Below are 22849 nucleotides of genomic sequence, written 5' to 3'. Positions count from 1 at the left end.
TTTGGCTGGAAATGTCACATTAAAGTGATAAAGGATGTAAGATATTTTAAAGGTATTTTAAGGATATTAACCCTTTCAGGCCCAGTGGACATGTATTCACTATTTATCATTAGCTTACCTCTTTCACTGCCACGTCACAGATTATGTGTTTTGGTAGTTAGTTAAAGAGGGTAACTGATATTGAAAATGACCTTTTGACGCCAATAAGCATCCAATCCATTTCAACCGGGAGGGATGCTTAAAATGGATTGGACGTCTGTTTTCCGTCAGTGGCAGCCAAAGATTTAAGCAATTTGAGGTTGTAAGAAAATTGTAAAACATTTAAAAAAGAAAAGAAAAAAGAAAAGAAAAAAATCAATTAATCAATTACCAGAGCAAAATACACACTTATTTGAATTTTTGAATTGGAATCTTCTTTTTCAGTTTATTACAATTTGTTTCATTGTGTTTATTTAAGAATAAGTTAAAAGAAAAGGAAAATAAAATACAAAAACAAAAAAACCAAAACAAAAACAATAGTATTAAAGTGTTATTGGTTGGCCCTTATTTCTATTATTTCCATTATTTTCTATTTTAATCCATTTTAATTTTATTTATTTAGTTTTTATAGTTTTTTTTTTTTTTTTTTTTAATTCATTTATATATTTATTTATAATAAGAATGTTTAAAAGCAATACTATAATAACTAACAAAAATTATTTAAAAATATATAGCATATTGTTGAAAAATCCATTTTAAAAATCATTGGAATAAAAATGTAATGATAATAAAAATAAAAAACTTAAAATGACATTAAAAAAAAAATAATAATTGAATAGTTTTATTAGGAGCCATTATCAGAGTTATTTCTATTTTTTATCCATTTTAATTTTATTCATTTAATTTTTAATCAACTTGTTTATTTATTAATTAATTAATTTATTATATTTATAAATAAGTAAATAATTATATAATGGAATATATTCATGAAAATTCCATTTGAAAATTTTTTGGGGTAAAAATATAATAGCAATAATAATAAAATCTAATAATATTAACCTGTTTTTTTCTCCAATAGAGGCCTGATGTCGACAATTTGCATCATATGTAAAAGTATATTTATTTTATTATTATTTCTTTTTAAAATTATTGGTTAATTTTATGATTATTATTGTTATTTTATATATTTAAATTAATAGAATAGAATAGAATAGAATAGAATAGAATAGAATAGCCCTTTATTGTCAATATACAGTTGTACAATGACATTGTGGAGCATCTCCCTTTACAGTGCAGGACAAGTAAAAATCTCAACAGTGACTTGCAAGTATAAAAGTATAAAATCTAAAAAAAAAAAAAAAAGAAATGTGTATGAGGTAGTCCTATGTTCAGGCATTGCAAATAATCGAAGTGAAGTAGCAGCATCTGACAGTGAAGGCATTGGAATATTTCACGTTAATATTGCACGTAAATAGTATTGCACATAGAATATGTGTGAATAGAAGTGAAATAGCAGCAGTTGACAGTGCAGGCATTGAATATTGCGCGTTAATATTGCACATAAATAGTATTGCACGTAGAATATTGCATGTAAATGAATATCAGACATTGGGTGATGTGGTGTTACATATGTCAGTTCAGGGTGGAGATGGCTTTAGCAAAGAAAATTAACTTACCCAGCTTGATTCAGCATCTACTTTAAGCAAAATTACAAGTAAAAGATTTTATAATCTGTTTTTGTAAATTTTGGCATCAAAGTGAGAAGTGTCATTTAACTAATTGGCTACCAGCCTCTCCCAATTCAAATGCATTGGATGTTAAGTGAGTTAATATAGTCCTAAAATTTTGTTCCTTTTGTGCATAGGCAAATTAAAACTACAAACCCGAAGAACCTCACTGATCATACTGTCAAATGAATAACCCTCTAGCTACATGCTTGAACTAAACTACACTGCAACGTAATCCCACTGTTATAATCTGGCCCGTTGCCTGAACATACATGTAAATGACTGCGTCGCATCCCAGAACATGATGTACTCGCCACATCCTAATGATGTCATCATATGCCATCCGCACGGTCCGTGTCTCCCCCTTATGGACTGTGCTATAATTGTATTCATCTGTTATCACATCCGCTGGACAATTAATAGCTTGTTTACACAAAACTGGCTTTTCTATACAGATGGCGGCCTTTTTCGTCCGCGCGTCGGAAAAACAGCGTCGTTCGCATTCGGCACACATACGTTCCTCCCTTTCCCCTCCTGCTTTCTAATCTGGGTCACATACTTATACGGAGGGGATTGGGTCATACCATTCCTCTCTGGTCGGAGGGGATTTGACAAACATCTGGCCCGAGTCTTAATCTGAATATTTGAATAATCGAGTCGTGTGTAAACACGCCGCTCCGATTGACATTTCTTCTCGACGTCGTGTGTCTCATCCTCCCTTAGCGCTCATTCAACACGGAATGATCGCATTTTCCCCGTCAAATGTACAATCAAACATTCACGCCTCTGCTTTCTGCTCTCTCGCAGTCTTTTCACCTCCTTTTTTTGTCCTCCCTCTTTTGCAGTGTTGCCATAGGCATCGGTTTCTATGGCAACAGCGAGGCTAATGATGGGATGTATCAGTTGACCTCGTCTCTTCTCACAGCCAATTACACGCTAGCTTCCATCGATTTGCTGGTGAGTGCTGCTCTCCGCGAGGAAAATGTCATGCAGCTTGCTTGTGTGTGTGAAAACGGCATACAAATGTCCCTCTGATTGATTTCCCCCTGTGGTCAAACAGTGGTTAGTGTGTCACGCTGCTAATTGTCCTCCTTCCAAAGCACTCTGTTAATGTTACAGGTCAGTCTAATCCAGTTGTGTTGTTGAATTTAGGGATTTTCTCAATTAAATCGACCTTTAACCCTTTAGAAGGCAGTCATTTAACTCATTGGCTGTCGGTTCGTTCATTCGCCCCTCCCAGCAAGGGCGGAGCTAGAAAAATATATACAGGGGGGCAAATAAGTATTTAGTCAACCACCAATTGTGCAAGTTCTCCTACTTGAAAAGATTAGAGAGGCCTGTAATTGTCAACATGGGTGAACCTCAACCATGAGAGACAGAATGTGAAAAAAACAAAACAGAAAATCACATTGTTTAATTTTTAAATAATTTATTTCCAAATTAGAGTGGAAAATAAGTATTTGGTCATCTACAAACAAGCAAGATTTCTGGCTGTCAAAGAGGTCTAACTTCTTCTAACGAGGTCTAACAAGGCTCCACTCGTTACCTGTATTAATGGCACCTGTTTTAACTCATTATCGGTATAAAAGACACCTGTCCACAACCACAGTCAGTCACAATCCAAGCTCCACTATGGCCAACACCAAAGAGCTTTCGAAGGACACCAGAGACAAAATTGTAGACCTGCACCAGGCTGGGAAGACTGAATCTGCAATAGGTAAAACGCTTGGTGTAAAGAAATCAACTGTGGGAGCAATTATTAGAAAATGGAAGACATACAAGACTAGCTTGGTACTCCAGACTCACCGCTGGTCCAGCTATTGAGTCTGGCCACCATTAAGCGGATAAAATTTCCAGGGCGGAGCAAGGCACAGCAAACAGACAGCGGAGTGGACCAATCAGCGACGGGCGGATGTGACGTTGGTAAAGCGACGAGGGACTTGCACGTGGAAGTAAACATACGAGGAGAGCGGAGTTTATTCAACATGGCTAGCGCGAGACAGACTGTTGTCAATGACTTGTGTCGATGTGTTTTTGGTAATTTAAAACTGATTTTACCGTGGATTGGAACATATTCTCGGCTCTCCTGTTTGCCATCTGTGTTGTTGTGGAGACGGCTTTCGATGCGGAAGAGTGACGTTGCTCGTTAAGAACACGTCACGCAAATAAATGAATCTGATTTGACGATTGATTTTGTACTTGCTCGAGAGGCCGTTAATGGGCTGGGTCCCAGACTATTCTCTCAGTGTTTGAAAAATACAGGGAGAACAGTCTGGCCGTGCCAGGCAAATACAAGACCACTGATAATCTCCCTCGATCTGGGGCTCCATGCAAGATCTCACCCCGTGGCGTCAAAATAATAACATAAACGGTGAGCAAAAATCCCAGAACCACACGGGGGGACCTATTGAATGACCTACACAGAGCTGGGACCACAGTAACAAAGGCTACTATCAGTAACGCAATGCGCCGCCAGGGACTCAAATCCTGCACTGCCAGACGTGTCCCCCTGCTGAAGAAAGTACACATCCAGGCCCGTCTGCGGTTCGCTAGAGAGCATTTGGATGATCCAGAAGAGGACTGGGAGAATGTGTTATGGTCAGATGAAACCAAAATAGAACTTTTTGGTAGAAACACAGGTTCTCATGTTTGGAGGAGAAAGAATACTAAATTGCATCTGAAGAACACCATACCCACTGTGAAGCATGGGGGTGGAAACATCATGCTTTGGGGCTGTTTTTCTGCAAGGGACCAGGAAGACTGATCTGTGTAACTGTAAAGGAAAGAATGAATGGGGCCATGTATCGAGAACGTTTGAGTGAAAATCTCCCTCCATCAGCAAGGGCATTGAAGATGAGACGTGGCTGGGTCTTTCAGTATGACTATGTTTCCAAACACACAGCCAGGGCAACAAAGGAGTGGCTTCGTAAGAAGCATTTCACGGTCCTGGAGTGGCCTAGCCAGTCTCCAGATCTCAACCCCATAGAAAATCTGTGGAGGGAGTTGAAACTCCGTGTTGCCCAACGATAGCCCCAAAACATCACTGCTGTAGAGGAGATCTGCATGGAGGAATTGGCCAAAATACCAGCAACAGTGTGTGAAAAGCTTGTGAAGAGTTACAGAAAACGTTTGGCCTCCGTTATTGCCAACAAAGGGCACATAACAAAGTATTGAGATGAACTTTTGGTATTGACCAAATACTTATTTTCCACCATGATTTGCAAAGAAATTCTTTAAAAATCAATGTGATTTTCAGTTTTTTTTTTTTCCACATTCTGTCTCTAATGGTTGAGGTTTACCTTTACCCATGTTGACAATTACAGACCTCTCTAATATTTTCAAGTGGGAGAACCTGCACAATTAGTGGTTGACTAAATACTTAATTGCACCACTGTATGAGTAGGCGAGTGGTCGGGCAGGAACTTTTTGAAGGTCGCAAACATTTTATAAAGATATAATACATCAAGAGTAGACTTCATAATGTATTGACGGGACACGGGGCGTGGGGTCGATAAATAGGGGGCTTGCATTGTTGGCGAGGCCGTCAAAACTGACCGAGTGGAATATCAGACAAACAGCTTTTTTCGTTGAAAATTCTTGAGAATAAATGCTTAAATCTCTGAGTTCTTTATAGATATGAACGTAAAACAGTCTCGATTCTTGATTGAAACAAAAAAAAAAAGCGTGCAGTTAGTTAGTTTGTTCTGGACTATAAACAGTGTTGTCACAGATTACTTAAAAAAGTAATTTAATTACTGATTACTGATTACGCCTCAAAAAAGTAATCTAGTTACTTTACTGATTACTTCATTATCAAAGTAACTAAGTTACTTTAAAAGTAATCCGTCAGTTACTTTTTACCCATTTTTCTCCCTTTGCCGCCTCAACATAAGAATAACAACAGAAAAATGTCATCACATGTAATTGACTTTCCGATGATTGAATTTAAAGGGGAATATCAGAATTTCGCGCTACCATTGCCACTCCGGAGCCCTGAAAGTAACAAATATCTGACAAACTGCTTGGAATTTGTTGAAATCAACTCCACCGACCAATTAAACCCCGCTAACTCTAAGATTAAGCGTAATGTCAAAACTTCTGAATTTCGGGTTATGGTTAACAGTGAGGTTGTTCCGATCATGTTTTTTTGCTCCCAATCCGATCCCGATCGTTTTAGTTTGAGTATCTGCCGATCCCGATATTCGCCGATCCGATTGCCTTTTTTTTTTGCTCCTGATTCAATTCCAATCATTTCTGATAATTTTTCCCAATCATATACATTTTGGCAATGCATTAAGAAAAAAATGAATACAACTCGGACAAATATATACATTCAACATACAGTACATAAGTACTGTATTTGTTTATTATGACAATAAATCCTCAAGATGGCATTTATATTATTAACATTCTTTCTGTGAGAGGGATCCATGGATAGAAAGACTTGTAATTCTTAAAGGATAAATGTGACTTTGTATATTGTGACTAAATATTGCCATCTAGTGTATTTGTTGAGCTTTCAGTAAATGATACTGTAGCCATCTGTTCTGCCCAAATGCATGATGCGAAGTGCACCCATGACTGTGCGTAGTGTTACCAACTTATATATCTTCTCTCCGTTGGGAAATAACATAGGGTGTTAAGAAAAAGATCAATTACTACCTTTCTTCCCCACATTGCTTCCCACGATGTTTCTAATCATAGGGAGAGGGATTGTAAGGCTTTAGCCAATTAAAAAAAGGCTCCAAAGGCTGCCAAAATTCACTCTACTCATATTACGCTGCCCATTAGCTCTATATATAGGTAAAACGGCACCATTACAGATTGAACGCGACAATGCGTGAGTGGGCCGTGCAGCGCATGCATTAATTGCGTTAAATATTTTAACGTGATCAATTTTTTAAAAAATTAATTACCGCCGTTAATGGGATAAATTTGATAACCTTACCTTAAGCCTAAACTAAAGACTCTGGATGAGTGTAACATATTATGTCTGTAACGTTAAATACAATTAGAAAACAATTTATTTAAAATATATATATATATATTAAAAAAAGGCATGTCCGATATTTTTTTGCCGATTCCGATACTTTTAAAATGACGTGATCGGGATGCCGATCGATCGGGACATCTCTAGCTTTTTTCGTTGAAAATTCTTGTGAATAAATGCTTAAATCCCTGAGTTCTTTATAGATATGAACGTAAAACAGTCTTGATTCTTGATTTTAAAAAAATTAAAAAAAGCGTGCAGTTAGTTTGTTCTCGACTATAAACAGTGTTGTCACAGATTACTTGAAAAAGTAATTTAATGACTGATTACTGATTACGCCTCAAAAAAAGTAATCTAGTTACTTTACTGATTACTTCATTATCAAAGTAACTAAGTTACTTTAAAAGAAATCTGTCAGTTACTTTTTACACATTTTTCTCCCTTTGCCACCTCAACATAAGAATGACAACAGAAAAATATCATCACATGTAATTGACTTTCCGATGATTGAATTTAAAGGGAAATATCAGAATTTCGCGTTAGCTTAGCCACTCCGGAGCCCTGAAACTAACAAACATCTGACAAACTGCATGGAATTTGTTGAAATCAACTCCACCGACCAATTAAACCCCGCTAACTCTAAGATTAAGCCTAATGTCAAAACTTTTGAATTTTGGCTTATGGTTAACAGCATATCAGTGCCAATGTAAAACAATGCAAACTGACTGCACAAAATTACAAAGGTGGTGGCGGGCGCGGATGCACGTCCACAACCCGGAAGTACTCCTCTCAACAAACACGCGGTCAATTTGGCCACAAAACGTGGCGGCAACTAAGCACTTTACACTCAGTCGGACTTACAACACATCCCACAGATGCTAAACGAACACATCACCTCACGGCACAAATGTGCAACACGCATATGATGTAAACAAAGCTTGCCAACTTGGAGCGATGACTGCCCGTTGTTGCTACGGCAAAGCTACGAAACGGCCGCGCATGTAGGAAGTCCAACCTTTTGCTGATACCATCCAGAATGAAGGAAAAATACTTGCCTTCATTCATGGATATCCACAGATCAACATTCCCTCGCAACGTGTCAACACTCGGCTCCTAGTAATAAACAACTAATAAACAGAAAAACAAGCTATTTTCATCTTTCTGCTGTGAATTGGAATGTATTTATCACGAGTAGACGTCCAATCCGTTTGAACTGGACACCTATGGCCATCAATGGGTGCCAATGCCAGGCAATGAGTTAATTTTAGGGCATTTCACATAATTTCCTGTTGCTTCACAGTCACTCCTTCCTTTCCTTTTGGGGGATTTACAGATCACTTCCTGTTGGGGTCCTGTTTTCATGCTCGCCTTATTAGCAGATTGCTTATAAATCATGAAGTTATTTTGTGTTTACCATTATTTGCTAAAAATATAATATATGAATGAATCAAACTCATGAATCAAACATAAATGTTCAAATGGATTGGACGTCTATTGCCGTCACTGGCACTGAAACGTGATCAATTACTTTAATACCCCATGAATCCCTCTCAGACAATGTCAGTCAAAAGCAAACCTGACACAAAGAATCAGCATTTATATCACTTATTTTCATAAAAGCAGTTGTCAAAATAATGAGTAAGACATATGTGAACGAGCTACTGTGGAGTGCGGTTGCAAGGCAAGGAAGAAATAGAAGTACGCTGAATGTTTTATGACCTTCAGGACCACTGAGTCCAGGTGCTGCTAATGTGATCTGAACTGCACTATTAGTAGGAGGGATGCTCCACTTGAACACACGCACTTAGGTAAAAATATGACTTGTTATATAAACACTACCATTGCACCGATACCACGGTTTGGCTCTCAATACTAGACGCCGACCGATATACCGGCCGGCAGATATATCGAGCTGAAATACAGTGATCCCTCGCTACTTCGCCCTTCAAACTTCATGCCCTTAGTCCATCGCGTTTTTTTTTTTGCAACTAAACAATAACTAAATCAATACAGATGAGTTGTCCCGATCTGATCACGTAGTCTCACTCTCCCTCCTGCTCCTTTTCTTGGTCAGGCAGTGCACTAGAGTTGCTTATTAGAGTTAACGATGATTGATAGACGTAAAGGTTTGCTCTTGCCAGAGATGCCTGGAAGCCGAGACTTCATAGTGCCACATGCGTCAATCATTGTTTAATTTGTTAAACAGTTGCTGTGGCAACTCATTGTGTGTAAGTGAGCAGCTTGAGCGGATTTGATTGGACTCACTCAAAGAAGCATTTAACAAACACAAGCATTTTTCGACTTTATTCATTTTTTAAAATAATTCGGCGGGACAGTAACATGTTTAAAACTTATTATAATTATTATATTTGAAGTACTTATACTGTAAACCATTTATTTAAATTAGGGCTGTCAAAATTATCGCGTTACCGGGCGGTAATTAATTTTTTAAATTAATCAAGTTAAAATATTTGACGCAATTAACGCACATGCCCCGCTCAAACAGATTAAAATGACAGTGTCATGTCCATGAACCATAAATTCCGTACCTAACTATCAGTCAAACCACCCAAATTTACGGTAGTCAAATTTAAGAAATAAAAAACACTATACAACAGTGTTTTTTCGACCTATTTTGAGCCATGGCACACTTCTTTCCTTAAAAAACCTAAAAAATATATACAAATGAATTTCCATAGCCCATATTAACCTGATACCAACAGAAAGTGACCCCGAAATGCCCTTATATCAACCGGAAGTGACCCAATGTGAAAAGGAAGTGATCCCGAATTGCCTCAAACTAGGGCTGTCAAAATTATCGTGTTAACGGGCGGTAATTAATTTTTTAAATTAATCACGTTAAAATATTTGACGCAATTAACACACATGCCCTGCTCAAACAGATTAAAATGACAGTGTCATGTCCATTTGTTACTTGTGTTTTTTTGGTGTTTTGTCGCCCTCTGCTGGCACTTGGGTGCAACTGATTTCATGGGTTTCAGCACCATGAGCATTGTGTAATTATTGACATCAACAATGGCGAGCTACTAGTTTATTTTTTGTTTGAAAATTTTACAAATTTTATTAAAACCAAAACATTAAGAGTGGTTTTAATATAAAATTTCTATAACTTGTACTAACATTTATCTTTTAAGAATTACAAGTCTTTCTATCCACGGATCGCTTTAACAGAATGTTAATATTGTTAATGCCATCTTGTTGATTTATTGTTATAATAAACAAATACAGTACTTATGTACAGTTTGTTGAATGTATATATCCGTCTTGTGTCTTATCTTTCCATTCCAACAATAATTTACAGAAAAATATGGGATATTTTGTAGATGGTTTGAATTGTGATTAATTATGATTAATTAATTTTTAGCGGATCCACCGTATTTTTACACGAGTGACTTCCGGTCTTCCCGATGCTAGCTACCGGTAGTAGTATTGACGCAGGAGGGTCGCGTCTTACGTCAAATAATAAACTTTGCCGTTCTTTTCACGTGCGTTGTGTTGAGCCGCTTCTGGGACTCGCGGCCGCACTGCAACTGGCGTACATTGGCTGATTGACTTTAACGCCTGCGTTTCACTGCGTTCTCGCGGCGGCCACGTTTTCGCGCCGTTTACGTTTCTGGGTTATACTGTCCTACAGTGTTGGTCCTCATTATAATAGAGAAGACGGAGTAAATATAATCTACACAAAGAGACTGTAACCCGATCGACTCACAGCCTTGAAAAGTAAGGGTTACATCACGTCAGAAACGCGTTTGGTACACCTCCGTTTCGAACCGAGCACCATGTACCAAAACGGTTCAATACAAATACATGTACCGTTACACCTTTAACAGGAAGTGATTGAAAATCAACAGTAAATGACCTGAAATGCCCCAAAATTAAACTCATTGGTTGCCATTGATCGCCATAGACGTCCAATGCGTTTGAAGTGGGAATGCATTGGAGGTCTACTAGTGATAAACTCAATTTAATACACAGTAGAACAATGAAAAGAGCATTTTTCTGTTTATTTCTTGTATAGTAAAATATTTTAGAATGATTTCCTGACCTCATTATCGTGAGCCTTGTATCGCAAATTGTACCGTATAGCGAGCTACCCAGAAGTTCCCACCCCTACTCTGTACCTAGTCCAAGTCAAAGTACAGAAATCTGTAAAAGTACGCAGAAATACAAATTCAACTCTGTTAATGCAAAAAAGTTGTGTCTCAAGACTTTTATCTGTACACAGTAGTGAATGTGTTTTGCAATTTACAAGAGTACTTGAGCTTGTGGTTGAGACAAAGAAGGATCTTCACTGGTCTGTCCAAAATCCGACCGCATCTTAATGGCATCCCCAATTTGTGGTTTCCACTCACATCCTCCTCAGATCTCAGACACCATCAATGGCCTGCAGCTGTCCGTTTCGGGCCCCCTGACCACAATGGAGGAGATGTTTACGGGCAGCAAACCCTTCCTGGTTTCCACGCGCAACTGCCGGAGGTTATCCGAGAACGTCATCAACCTCCTCTCCTCCATCTCCGTGGCCCGCTCGGGTCTGGACGCGGGGTTCAATGACAGCGCCGTTAGTGGGGCCTCTATAATACCTTTGACCCCCGTGCCACCCTCGGCGGCCCCCACGGTTGCGCCAACGGGCGGCCTCTTGCCCGGCCCCTTTTCACCTGGCTGGGCAGCAAACACCTTAATGATGAACGAAGATTACAGGTAAAGCGGTAGTTTGGGATTTTTCATTAGTTGCAGTTTTTAAATCAGGTTTTTTTGGATGAGTTTTTTTTAAAACTGTTGTCCAATTTAACACTTTAACACTTTATATTAAAGTTTAATACTTTAACTCAGACAGCATTATTATATAAATATACATATATAGAATAATATACAGTTGTATGAAAAAGTATATGAACCTTTTGGAATTTCTCACATTTTCTGCATAAAAGCACCATCAAATGTGATCTGATCTTTGTCAAAATCACACAGATGTAAAAACAGTTTCTACTTTAACTAAAACCACCCAAACATTTGTCGGTTTTCATATTTTAATGATAGCATGCAAACAATGACAGAAGGGGGAAAAATAAGTAAGTGAACCCTCTGCCTAAAGAGACTTAAAGAGCAATTGCGTACCGCACGCATGCTATTTTTAGACCGTGACGTCGCATCGTAAAGCGGAAGTCAAGTAGAAGTGGGACATTATAGAGCCGCCCTCGCATAGAAGCAACGTAAATTTTGCTACTTTTCTCCGGTAATCTTTCAAAAACGAACATGCTGATCTCACATTGCTTTTTTTGGAACTTGTAGAAACGACTCTAGACATTACGACATATGAAGGATGTTTTCTTCATACGTTTCCCGAAACTAAAAACTCGGAGGAGAAAATGTGAAGACTGAATCAACTTGCGCGGACTTTTAACACAGCTCTGCAGTAAACATTTATGCAGTAAACATTTTGTTGGGTTTGTCTTTATGACCTGAAAAGAATTAAAATGGTATCTGACTGCCACTGTTACATTTTCTTTTGTAAAAAAAAAAAAAAAAAAACTTTAGTAAGGGGGAAGTGTAAATAAGTTATAGAATTAAGATTTGTTAACAATGAAAAAATTAAAAGTGTTCATTGGCTGTCACTGAGTAGCATTTGCGATCGCTACACAAAACTAACTAAATTACCTCCAAGAACAGTCAGAGACGTCGGACAACCAGATTATATAATATATAAGAAAGACAGGGTTGCTGATAAAGGATAGCTTGTTGAAACAGGAGAATGTCATTGTCAGTTGCGCCGATAAAAAAGCTAAGGCTATGCTTAGGTCGGCTCGCTTTTTTCGTCTTTTTCAGCCTTCGATTCTCAAGCCATCTCTTTAACTGAACATTTTGATGTTCTTCCACATCTTTGCCGTTGAATTTGGCACCAGGGACATCATTTTCGGAGCGAATTGGTAGGTTTAGCTCTGTAAACATCTCAAACATCATTTTAATACTGTAATTACACAATATTGTGACTATTTTGACATCTCTAATATACATACATATGTAATTGAAAATGAAACGTACAGTTACAGTGCCACTGACGTCTGCTTTTAACTTAATGAGGTAATCACTAGTAGACGTCCAATCCATTTGAACTGTGAGGGCTGGCAGCGAACGTTCATTCCCTGCCAGCCCTCACAGTTCAAATGGATTGGACGTCTATCCCTGCCAATGGCAGCCAATAAGTTAATCAACGTCATCTGATTGGCCGGATCCAGTTTATTTTAATAGGAATAAAACCAAACAGCACATAAATGTGTTTTTTCCTCACTTGTATATGTGGACGTCCAATGAAAACTTAACTTTTAATGTCACCACTCTTTTAACCACCCGTCATTCTTCCGCGATCCTCTAACAAATTTCCCTCAATGTATTTTGAGCTTTATCAATCACAGCGAGAGTTAAGCGCGTCTTCATATAAACCGCAGACACACACTCAGAGAAAAACGATCTATCTTAAGTAGCCTTTCCTTCCAAACATCCTAACCACGCAACATTCTTGACCTCAGGAAAGGAAGTGCCGCGTTTGCATGATTTATCGGAAACTATGGAGGAAAATAAAAAGGAACATTTTTGTTTTTTCTTGTTATTTTTAAGGTGGTTGTCATACGTCATGCTGCTGCTCCTTGACCTCATTGTGTGTCTCTTCATCCTGCTGGGACTGGCCAAGCAAGCGCGATGGCTGCTCATTTTGTACGTAAACACGTGATACATTTGCATCTTCGTCCGCACGAGTATCCTTTTGATGTGTTTGTGTGTTTTTATTTTCTGCAGGATGACAGTGCTGGCGTGGCTTGCGCTCTTCCTAAGCTGGGGTTCGCTGGGTTTGGAGACGGCCACAGTTGTGGTGAGTAGGCTCGCCAGAAAGGCTTTGGTGATAATACTGGTTTTTAGTGGTTAGATCAGTATAGTTGCCTATTTAAAAAGTTGGGTGTAAATCATACATTTTTGGACAATACAATGACATCGATGTGATATTAAAAATAATAATATCTTAAAGGAACAATAGGCAACTTTTCAACCTTTATAAAATATTTTCATAACATTTGTGATGATATGCCAAATGACAACTGGTTGAGGGGCTCTGTATCACTTCCCATCCATCTATCCATCCATCCATCTATCCATCCATCCATCCATCCATCCATCCATCCATCCATCCATCCATCCATCCATCCATCCATCCATCCATCCATCCATCCATCCATCCATCCATCCATCCATCCATCCATCCATCCATCCATCCATCCATCCCTCTTTTCCTGCTTATCCGAGGTCGGGTCATGGGGGAAGCAGCTTGAGAAGGGAAGCTCAGACTTCCCTCTCCCCAGCCACTTCAGACAGCTCTTCTTGGGGGACCCCAAGGTGTCCCCAGGCCAGCCGGGAGGTATAGTCTCCCCAGCGTGTCTTGGGTCGGCCTCGCAGCCTCATCCCTGTGAGGCGGCCTGGAACACCTCACTAGGGAGGCGCCCTGGAAGCATCCTACTCAGATGCCCCAGAATCCTCATTTTGCTCCTTTCGATGCGGAGGAGCAGCGGGTCTACTCCGAGCCCCTCCCGGATGACTGAGCTTCTCACCTGATCTCTGAGGGAGAGCCGGACACCCTACAAAGGAAACTTATTTGGGTTGCTTGTATCCGGAATCTTGTTCTTTCGGTCATGACCCACAGATCGTGACCATAGGTGAGGGTAGGAACGTAGATCGACCGGTAAATACAGAGCTCTGCCTTTCGGCTCAGCTCCCTCTTCGTCACGACAGACCGATGCAGACGCAACACCGATCCGCCAGTCTATCTCCCGTTCCATTTTTCCATCATTTGTGAACAAGACTCCGAGATACAGTGGGGCAAATAAATATTTAGTCAACCACTAATTGTGCAAGTTCTCCCACTTGAAAATATGAGAGAGGCCTGTAATTGTCAACATGGGTAAACCTCAACCATGAGAGCCAGAATGTGGAAAAAAAACAGAAAATCACATTGTTTGATTTTTAAAGAATTTATTTGCAAATCATGGTGGAAAATAGGCATTTGGTCAATACCAAAAGTTCATCTCAATACTTTGTTTTGTACCCTTTGTTGGCAATAATGGAGGCCAAACGTTTTCTGTAACTCTTCACAAGCTTTTCACACACTGTTGCTGGTATTTTGGCGCATTCCTCCATGCAGATCTCCTCTAGAGCAGTGATGTTTTGGGGCTGTCGTTGGGCAACATGGACTTTCAACTCCCTCCACAGATTTTCTATGGGGTTGAGATCTGGTGACTGGCTAGGCCACTCCAGGACCTTGAAATGCTTCTTACGAAGCCACTCCTTTGTTGTACTGGCTGTGTGTTTGGGATCATTGTTATGCTGAAAGACTCAGCCACGTCTCATCTTCAATGCCCTTGCTGATGGAAGGAGATTTTCACTCAAAATCTCTTGATACATGGCCCCATTCATTCTTTCCTTTACACAGATCAGTCGTCCTGGTCCCTTTGCAGAAAAACAGCCCCAAAGCATGATGTTTCCACCCCCATGCTTCACAGTGGGTATGGTGTTCTTCGGATGCAATTCAGTATTGTTTCTCCTCCAAACACGAAAACCTGTGTTTCTATCAAAAAGTTCTATTTTGGTTTCATCTGACCATAACCGATCTCTCAGTACTATTCTAGATCATCCAAATGCTCTCTAGCGGACTGCAGATGGGCCTGGACGTGTACTTTCTTCAGCAGGGCGACACGTCTGGCAGTGCAGGATTTGAGTCCCTGGCGGTGCATTGTGTTATTGATAGTAGCCTTTGTTACTGTTGTCCCAGCTCTCTGTAGGCCATTCACTAGGTCCCCTTGTGTGGTTCTGGGATTTTTGCTCACCGTTCTTGTTATCATTTTGACGCCACGGGGGGAGATCTTGCATGGAGCCCCAGATCGAGGGAGATTATCAGTGGTCTTGTATGTCTTCCATTTTCTAATAATTGCTCCCACAGTTGATTTCTTTACACCAAGCGTTTTACCTATTGCAGATTCAGTCTTCCCAGCCTGGTGCAGGTCTACAATTTTGTCTCTGGTGTCCTTCGACAGCTCTTTGGTCTTGGCCATAGTGGAGTTTGGAGTGTGACTGACTGAGTTGCTGACAGGTGTCTTTTATACCGATAATGAGTTAAAACAGGTGCCATTAATACAGGTAACGAGTGGAGCCTCGTTAGACCTCATTAGAAGAAGTTAGACCTCTTTAAAAGCCAGAAATCTTGCTTGTTTGTACGTAACCAAATAGTTATTTTCCACTCTAATTTGAAAATAAATTCTTTAAAAATCGAACAATGTTATTTTCTGTTTTTTTTTTTTTTTCCCACATTCTGTCTCTCATGGTTGAGGTTTACCCATGTTGACAATTACAGGCCTCTTTAATCTTTTCAAGTAGGAGAACTTGCACAATAGGTGGTTGACTAAATACTTATTTGCCCCACTGTAAATGGCAGAAAAGGACCTAATTTCCTTCACTTTTTGATGTTGACCGTACTGTATCCGCACCCATTGTGTGGAACGGAGAACCTCCGAGGGAGCGCCGCAGTGATGGCAGACCCCCAAAAAGCCTGAAAAATGGGGCAGAGATTAAAAATTCAATGCGCGTGTGCACAAGAGGCGTCTGCGAACAAAGTGCGCCGTTGGATGCGTGGGCGTCTGGCTTGGAGACGTAAAGACAGAAGATGAAGGGAAAGCGCTCTGAGCGAGGGCGGAGAGAGGACGAGAAGGAAAAGCTTGCGATCCAACTCCAGTTTGATCAAACAGCAAAGTAGCAAAAGGGCAATTGAATGAGAACCAAACTCACAAACAGGAGGATGTGGTAACCTTTTTTGACATGTCTTTGGAACGGCGAACAGAGAGAGCGTTTCATGTCCGTTTGCGACTTTCCCCGTGAAAGAATGTGTAAAGAGGCCAAATAGTGGCTGTTTTTCTGCTCTGCTGCTTGTTTTGTGTCACGCGGAGCTGGTGGGAGATGTCCCAAAGCCTGTTAGTCCACACAGAGACGCTCTGTCCCTGGCCAGTGATAAGGAAACAAAGAGAGCGCTGTGCTTTTCTTTGTAGGACGATCGCTCCCTCTTCTGGTGATACCATACAACAGGGTTCAATTCTGAAGAGCTCCAATAAATTTTAGCAGATATATTCAGGGGTGAAAGTGGTTAGAATTTCTTGCCGGAACTCCCTGGCACCACCTGGTCGCCACGGAGCCAGATTTTTTTTTTTTTTTTGTGGGAGGTGGGGGTCAAAACTACTGAAATGCAAAGAAAACTGTTTTGGTCAGTTATTTCTATAACACATACAAAAACTGATTTTCATTCAAAATTATATTTTTTCAACGATTTGCAAAATAAAAGTTAACAAAAAGAGCTATAACCCCAACCTCCATCTCCTAATTGTTATTTTCCATCATTTCCTCACATACTAAACGCCAAATCTCAATTTTAACTACTTAAGAATAAGAACATAGGATGTATATCAAAATGGAAGATAATGTAAACATTTTGGTTTTGTTTTTTAATAATAAAGATATAAGTAACATACATTCAGAAAAATAACTACAAATGACATTTTACGCAGAGTGAAATTGAATTTATTTTGAAGATCGCGCAAACATTGACTTTTTTTAAATCATAAGGAAATGAATAAGTAGCCTAACATAAATGAACAAATATAATTCCAAAGTGCACATTGACAGCTAAGATGTTCTGAACCTCCCCATCAGAGCAAAAAAAACCTAAATATGGTAAATAAGCCACCTTAACTCTTTCTTGCTCTTAAAGATTTGATCCATTTTCTGTTGCATTGCCCTTTTTTTGCTGTTTCAGAAAAGATGCACCTTTGAACCAATCAAAGCTAACTATCTCCGCTGGTCACATGTCAATATGTCAGCCACTTGAATGAATAAATGAGCCCAGGCGTTTTGCTTGCTGCGTGGATTCGCACATTGACGTGACTCGTCATTGTCAGACTCTGATAACTGCAGCAGCTGGGTAAACCTCCATGCCGTCCGTGGAATAAGATAAATATCGGTGAAATAGGATTACACTACACAAGCACTTTATTATGCTTGTTGTTAACACTTGTGTATGTAAATCTGATGATGGTAGATTTTCTTCTTGGAGATGAAATGCATGTGTGGCAGCTTTGTATTTTATTTAATTTTTTTTACATAGCGTTTTGACAGTTGCCGTCATATTTTTGGAATCATAGCACCGTATACCGGAACAGCGTTCCGGCCTTGAATCTTATACCGGAACTGCGTTCTGGCCCTGAATCTTATACCGGAACCGCGTTCCTGACCGTTCCCGCCCACTTTCACCCCTGGATATATTCAACATAGGGATGTCACCTGATCAGATGATCACGTGATTGGAAATCGGGCCCGATCACGTCGTTTTCAGGGGATGAGAATTGGGATCGTGGAATCAATTTTCCTCATTGAAATGAACTGAAATGACATTAGTTCCTTCCAGCAAAATTTCTTTTTGTTTTACAAATTTAAATCTTGCACTATAAAAGCATTCGGTGAAAATGGAATTACATATTTGAATCCATTTTTTGCCTCAATTAAATGGTCATTGTGCTACTCCTGATGTGTACTCAGTTTGGCCACTTAAGGGCAGTATAACACAGACATACAGCCAGCTAGAGAACAGTGAAAATACACTCGTAAAAACAAGTTTATGTATGGCGGAAAATACTCAGGTGACTTGAAGTTCTGCTCTGAGACCCCCAATTTGGCCAAATTTCAAAACTGTCCAATAGGCAGATCATTGGAAAGCTTAAAATCTCAATTTTCTTGGGGAAGACAACTTTTGAACAGGAGGGCATTTAAAAAATATATATATATTTTTTAAAGTGATCCTTTACCTTAAATACATGTAGGCTCTAATAAACCACAATTGTTCTCTTTTATTTAAATATATTGTTAGAAACACATAAAATGTTAAATCAATGGCAATATTTTATAATATTTAGAACAGATTTTGACCGATAGTAGGCGCCATGTTACGCGGGCTCGCATTGATGACGTAAAGGGGATCTTTCCAGATGTGTAGCGTATATAGGAGGAAGTCGGCGTGATGTCACGATGACGTCACCTTGCTTAGCAACGTGTCGCCATTTTGTGAAGGGGGAATGCACAGCTAAACATTCCATAGACAAATGTCTGAAATTAATATATTTCAGGTGTGTTTTGCGTCTTTTTTCCTAAAAACGTCTTAAACGTGGCTTACTATTATTACGAGTCACTGCCGACAGACGCGAGGAGGAGATGCAATTTAAAACTAGCGTTTATTGGCTTACAAAGCTGCCGATACAAAGTCGCAGCTGATAGCTGGATAAACAAAGGAATGGCCTGCAGTGGAGTTTGGAAACATCTACAACTACCTCATAAAGTCACCCAGTATGTTGACCTTTATCATTTACGTGGAATATGTACTGTGTGGAACTGAGAAAATTGGTAGTATATATGAAGTGATTATTTCTGCCGTAACAGGTAATTCGCCTCCAAGCGTTATTTAGCCGTGAGCACGTCACGGCAAAATAACCAATTCCCACCAGGCCAATAATATACCGATTGACTAATCAGAGCAGTTCACGGCAAAAGAAAAATAACGCTTTGCAAGTTGCCGGTTACGGTAATAATAACCACTGCCTAGTCAATTGAATCCTAGCAGCTAATTGGGGCAAAAATGAAAGTTTACTCGCTAGTAATAAAATGTTGCAAACGTAAATGTGGTGCTTTTCAGCATGCGCATCTTTCGTGGCACGCCAGACCCACTTGGAGTGTTTGTTGCCGAAAAGCTCAATCTTGGTCTCACACAAAAATACACACGGTCCCAGGCTTCAATTGTTGGCAAAAGGGGGTCGTACAAAGTATTAACACCAGGGGTGCTAATAATTATGACACACATTCAATCAATCAATCAATCAACTTTATTTGTATAGCACATTTAAAAAATCCGCCAAGGAGACCAAAATGCTTTACATACCATAAAACAGCAAAATAAGTTGACTTTCAAAGATAAAACAAACACAAAAATAAAATAAACAGTCATTGCACATTAAAAGCTGAAGAAAAATAAAATGTTTTAAGGCGTGATTTAAAATCCGTAAGTGAAGGGGCCTGTCTAATAGTAAGTGGTAATTGGTTCCACAGCCTGGGCGCCATCACTGCAAATGCACGGTCACCCCTAAGCTTCAGCCTTGATCTTGGGACTTCTAGAAGCAGGTGGTTAGCTGATCTGAGGGTTCTGGTTGGACTGTAAGGCTGAAGCAGTTCTGATAGATATGGCGGCACAAGATTATTCAAACATTTAAAAACAAATAATAATATCTTAAAATGTATTCGGTAATGTACTGGGAGCCTGTGAAGAGATGCTAAAATCGGGGTGATATGTTCGCGCCTGCGGGTTTTAGTTAGGAGTCGAGCAGCTGAGTTTTGCACAAGTTGTAGACGGGCCAGTGCAGCCTGACCGACGCCTGCATACAAAGAATTACCATAATCCGGCCGAGTTATGACAAAAGCATGGATCAATTTCTCCAAATCAGAGCGTGAAACAATAAATTTTCCCTTCGCAATCTGGCGAAGCTGATAAAAACAGTCACGTACAACGCAAGAAATCTGCTTCTCAAATTTAAAATCAGAATCAAATTGGACCCCTAGATTTTTGACACAGTTCTTAAGAAATGGAGACAATGAACCAAGGTCAACATTCAGGCAGGCTTGGCTACTTGGTCTGAACACCATGACTTCAGTCTTGCTGTCATTCAAACTTAAAAAATTAAGTGAAAGCCATGACTTTATGTCGTTGAGGCATTCAATAAGTTGACAGAACGTGCCATTTTGTGCCATTGGAAAATAGATCTGACAGTCATCAGCATACAAATGAAAAGAAACACCATGTTTCCTAAAAACAGAACCAAGAGGCAATAAATAAAACGAAAATAAAAGAGGGCCGAGGACAGATCCCTGGGGAACCCCGTGTAACATTATTTGATGTCAAATATTTTTTCTTTATGTGGGATTTTTTTCCCCACTGAATGAATGCACTTGTATTGAAGGTTGGATTTTTCTCTTTTTTTCCATTAAGGTCCCATATTATTTATTTATAAAAAAAAATATTAGAAGCTAAAAAACACATCTTTTTCAGGGGTGCCAATAATTATGGAGGGCACTGTATATCCTGTCCAAACTTAAGACCTTAAGCCTTTTATAGGGAAAGTGACTATTTTTGGTCATTAAAAAAAACGTAAATATTAGCAAATAATATTTATATTTTAGAATTATTAATAATTATTGTATTTTTATATGGGGATTTTTCAATTTATCGGTAACCAAGAACAAACTATATGTTTGAGTAATAATAATGAAATGGAGAGCAATGAGCTAAATGGGCAGCCATTAACATAACATGTTAACAGTTTTCGCATAACTATTATGTAAGTAAGTTGCACTTGAGGATAAGTCGCAGCCCCAGCCAAACTTTGAAAAAGTAACTTATCGTCCGTAAAATAGTTCTATACTGTCCTCGTAGCAAGCTTTTGCTAGCAAACCAAAGTAGAACCTCGTCTTGTATTCAGAAAAACTTGTAGGGTCACTCGTACTACAAGGCATCATTTATCGTAATTTAGGAGATTTCTCTTAACATAAAAGTTGCTAGACTATTGTTAATATGCTCATCTGCTTTAATGAGATCGATATTACAACTTTGTTAATGTAGCGCAGTGCTTCGGATCATTTTTAGGCTAGCAGGGAAAGTTGTTTATACTGACGATATGGGGAGCTTGTGCAAATAAAAAAACACAAGAGACAAGTGAAGATGTTATTTGGGACAGCAGTGTTGCGTCACTTTGCATCTGCGAGTTGTGTGAAACGCGAGGATTGAAGTATGTCACTCGGTCAGCGTGTCTGGGAACGTCTCTTTCGCTCCCTCCGCTGCTTCTTTGTTTAACCCTTTTTCTTCTTCCTCACCAGGCCCTCAGTGACTTCTGCACCGATCCAAACATGTTTGTGCTCAACTCCACTAATTTCAACACGGGGACCAGCTCAGGTACCCTTTGACACACACCCACGCCGATGCTGAAAGGGTTGTTGTTGGTATTGTTGTTTACCCTCTATGCGATGGGACCGTAGCTTCATCAGCAGATCTCTTTATGATGATGCTTGATAATCCCACATGACCTCCTTTGTGTTCTCGGTCTTTGTTTGCCGCTCAGATGTGCTGGATTATTACCTGACCTGCAGTCGACGCATGAACAGCCCATTCCAGCAGGTACATTGAATTCTCCAAATAGAACTCACTTGGATTAGGACAACAATGAAAACTTACTTATGCTCCGTTGGTGAGCATTTTGACACTAAATAACATAACCTCAATATGAGACGCTACCGTAAATTAGTGTTGCACCAATATTTGAGTACAACTGACATCACTAAATGGCTCTACCAATATGCGTTGTCATTTAATGTGGTTAAACATTATTTTCTGTATTATCAGAGGGCTAAAAAAATAGCAATTTGCATAAATATTTTGGGCAACGTTCTTTTATGTGGATGTCAATTATGCTACGTCATAGACTTCATAATGTATTGACGGGACACGGGGCGCGGGGTCGATTAATAGGGGCCCTATCTCTGTCAAAGCTGACCGAGTGGAAACACAGATGAAGAGCTTTTAACGTTGAAAATTCTTGAGAATAATTGCTTAAATCCCTGAATTCTTAATAGATATGGACGTAAAAAAAGTCTCGATTCTTGATTAAAAGCAAAAAAATGCACTAGATGCTTTAATAATGAAAATGCTCACATAAGCAAGCATCTTAGTTTGAACACATCTAATGGTCAATAAGCATAACTGCTGTACTAATCAGAAGGCTTCTATATTCACTTTGACGACAACATGCATATTGGCCCAAAACCGATAATGAAAAACCGATGTCGATATTATCCGATATATTTTTTAAATGCTTTTATCGGCCGATATTTTCAGCTCTCCAATAATATCGGACAACTCTAATTAATACCATTATGATGATATGCTTTCTTTATTTATTATACATACAATGCACTCCTATTAATACTGTGGGGCAAATAAGTATTTAGTCAACCACTAATT

At 39.3% G+C, this 22849-nt stretch overlaps 1 protein-coding gene across 3 annotated transcripts in view; it reads left to right on the top strand.

The window, feature by feature from the left end:
• ttyh1 (tweety family member 1) overlaps nt 1–22849 on the top strand; it is an 86036-nt gene that overhangs the window by 41109 nt on the left and 22078 nt on the right. For all 3 annotated transcript variants that reach the window (XM_057833673.1, XM_057833672.1, XM_057833674.1), the window contains exons 4-9: nt 2552–2663; nt 11081–11415; nt 13330–13425; nt 13507–13579; nt 21709–21784; nt 21951–22006. In XM_057833673.1, coding sequence (XP_057689656.1) covers nt 2552–2663; nt 11081–11415; nt 13330–13425; nt 13507–13579; nt 21709–21784; nt 21951–22006 — 748 coding nt within the window. The remainder of the gene's footprint in view (nt 1–2551; nt 2664–11080; nt 11416–13329; nt 13426–13506; nt 13580–21708; nt 21785–21950; nt 22007–22849) is intronic.

Source organism: Corythoichthys intestinalis, chromosome 4 (assembly GCF_030265065.1).
Source record: "Corythoichthys intestinalis isolate RoL2023-P3 chromosome 4, ASM3026506v1, whole genome shotgun sequence".
Lineage (NCBI taxonomy): Eukaryota > Metazoa > Chordata > Actinopteri > Syngnathiformes > Syngnathidae > Corythoichthys > Corythoichthys intestinalis.
This window is presented reverse-complemented; position numbering and strand designations above follow the sequence as displayed.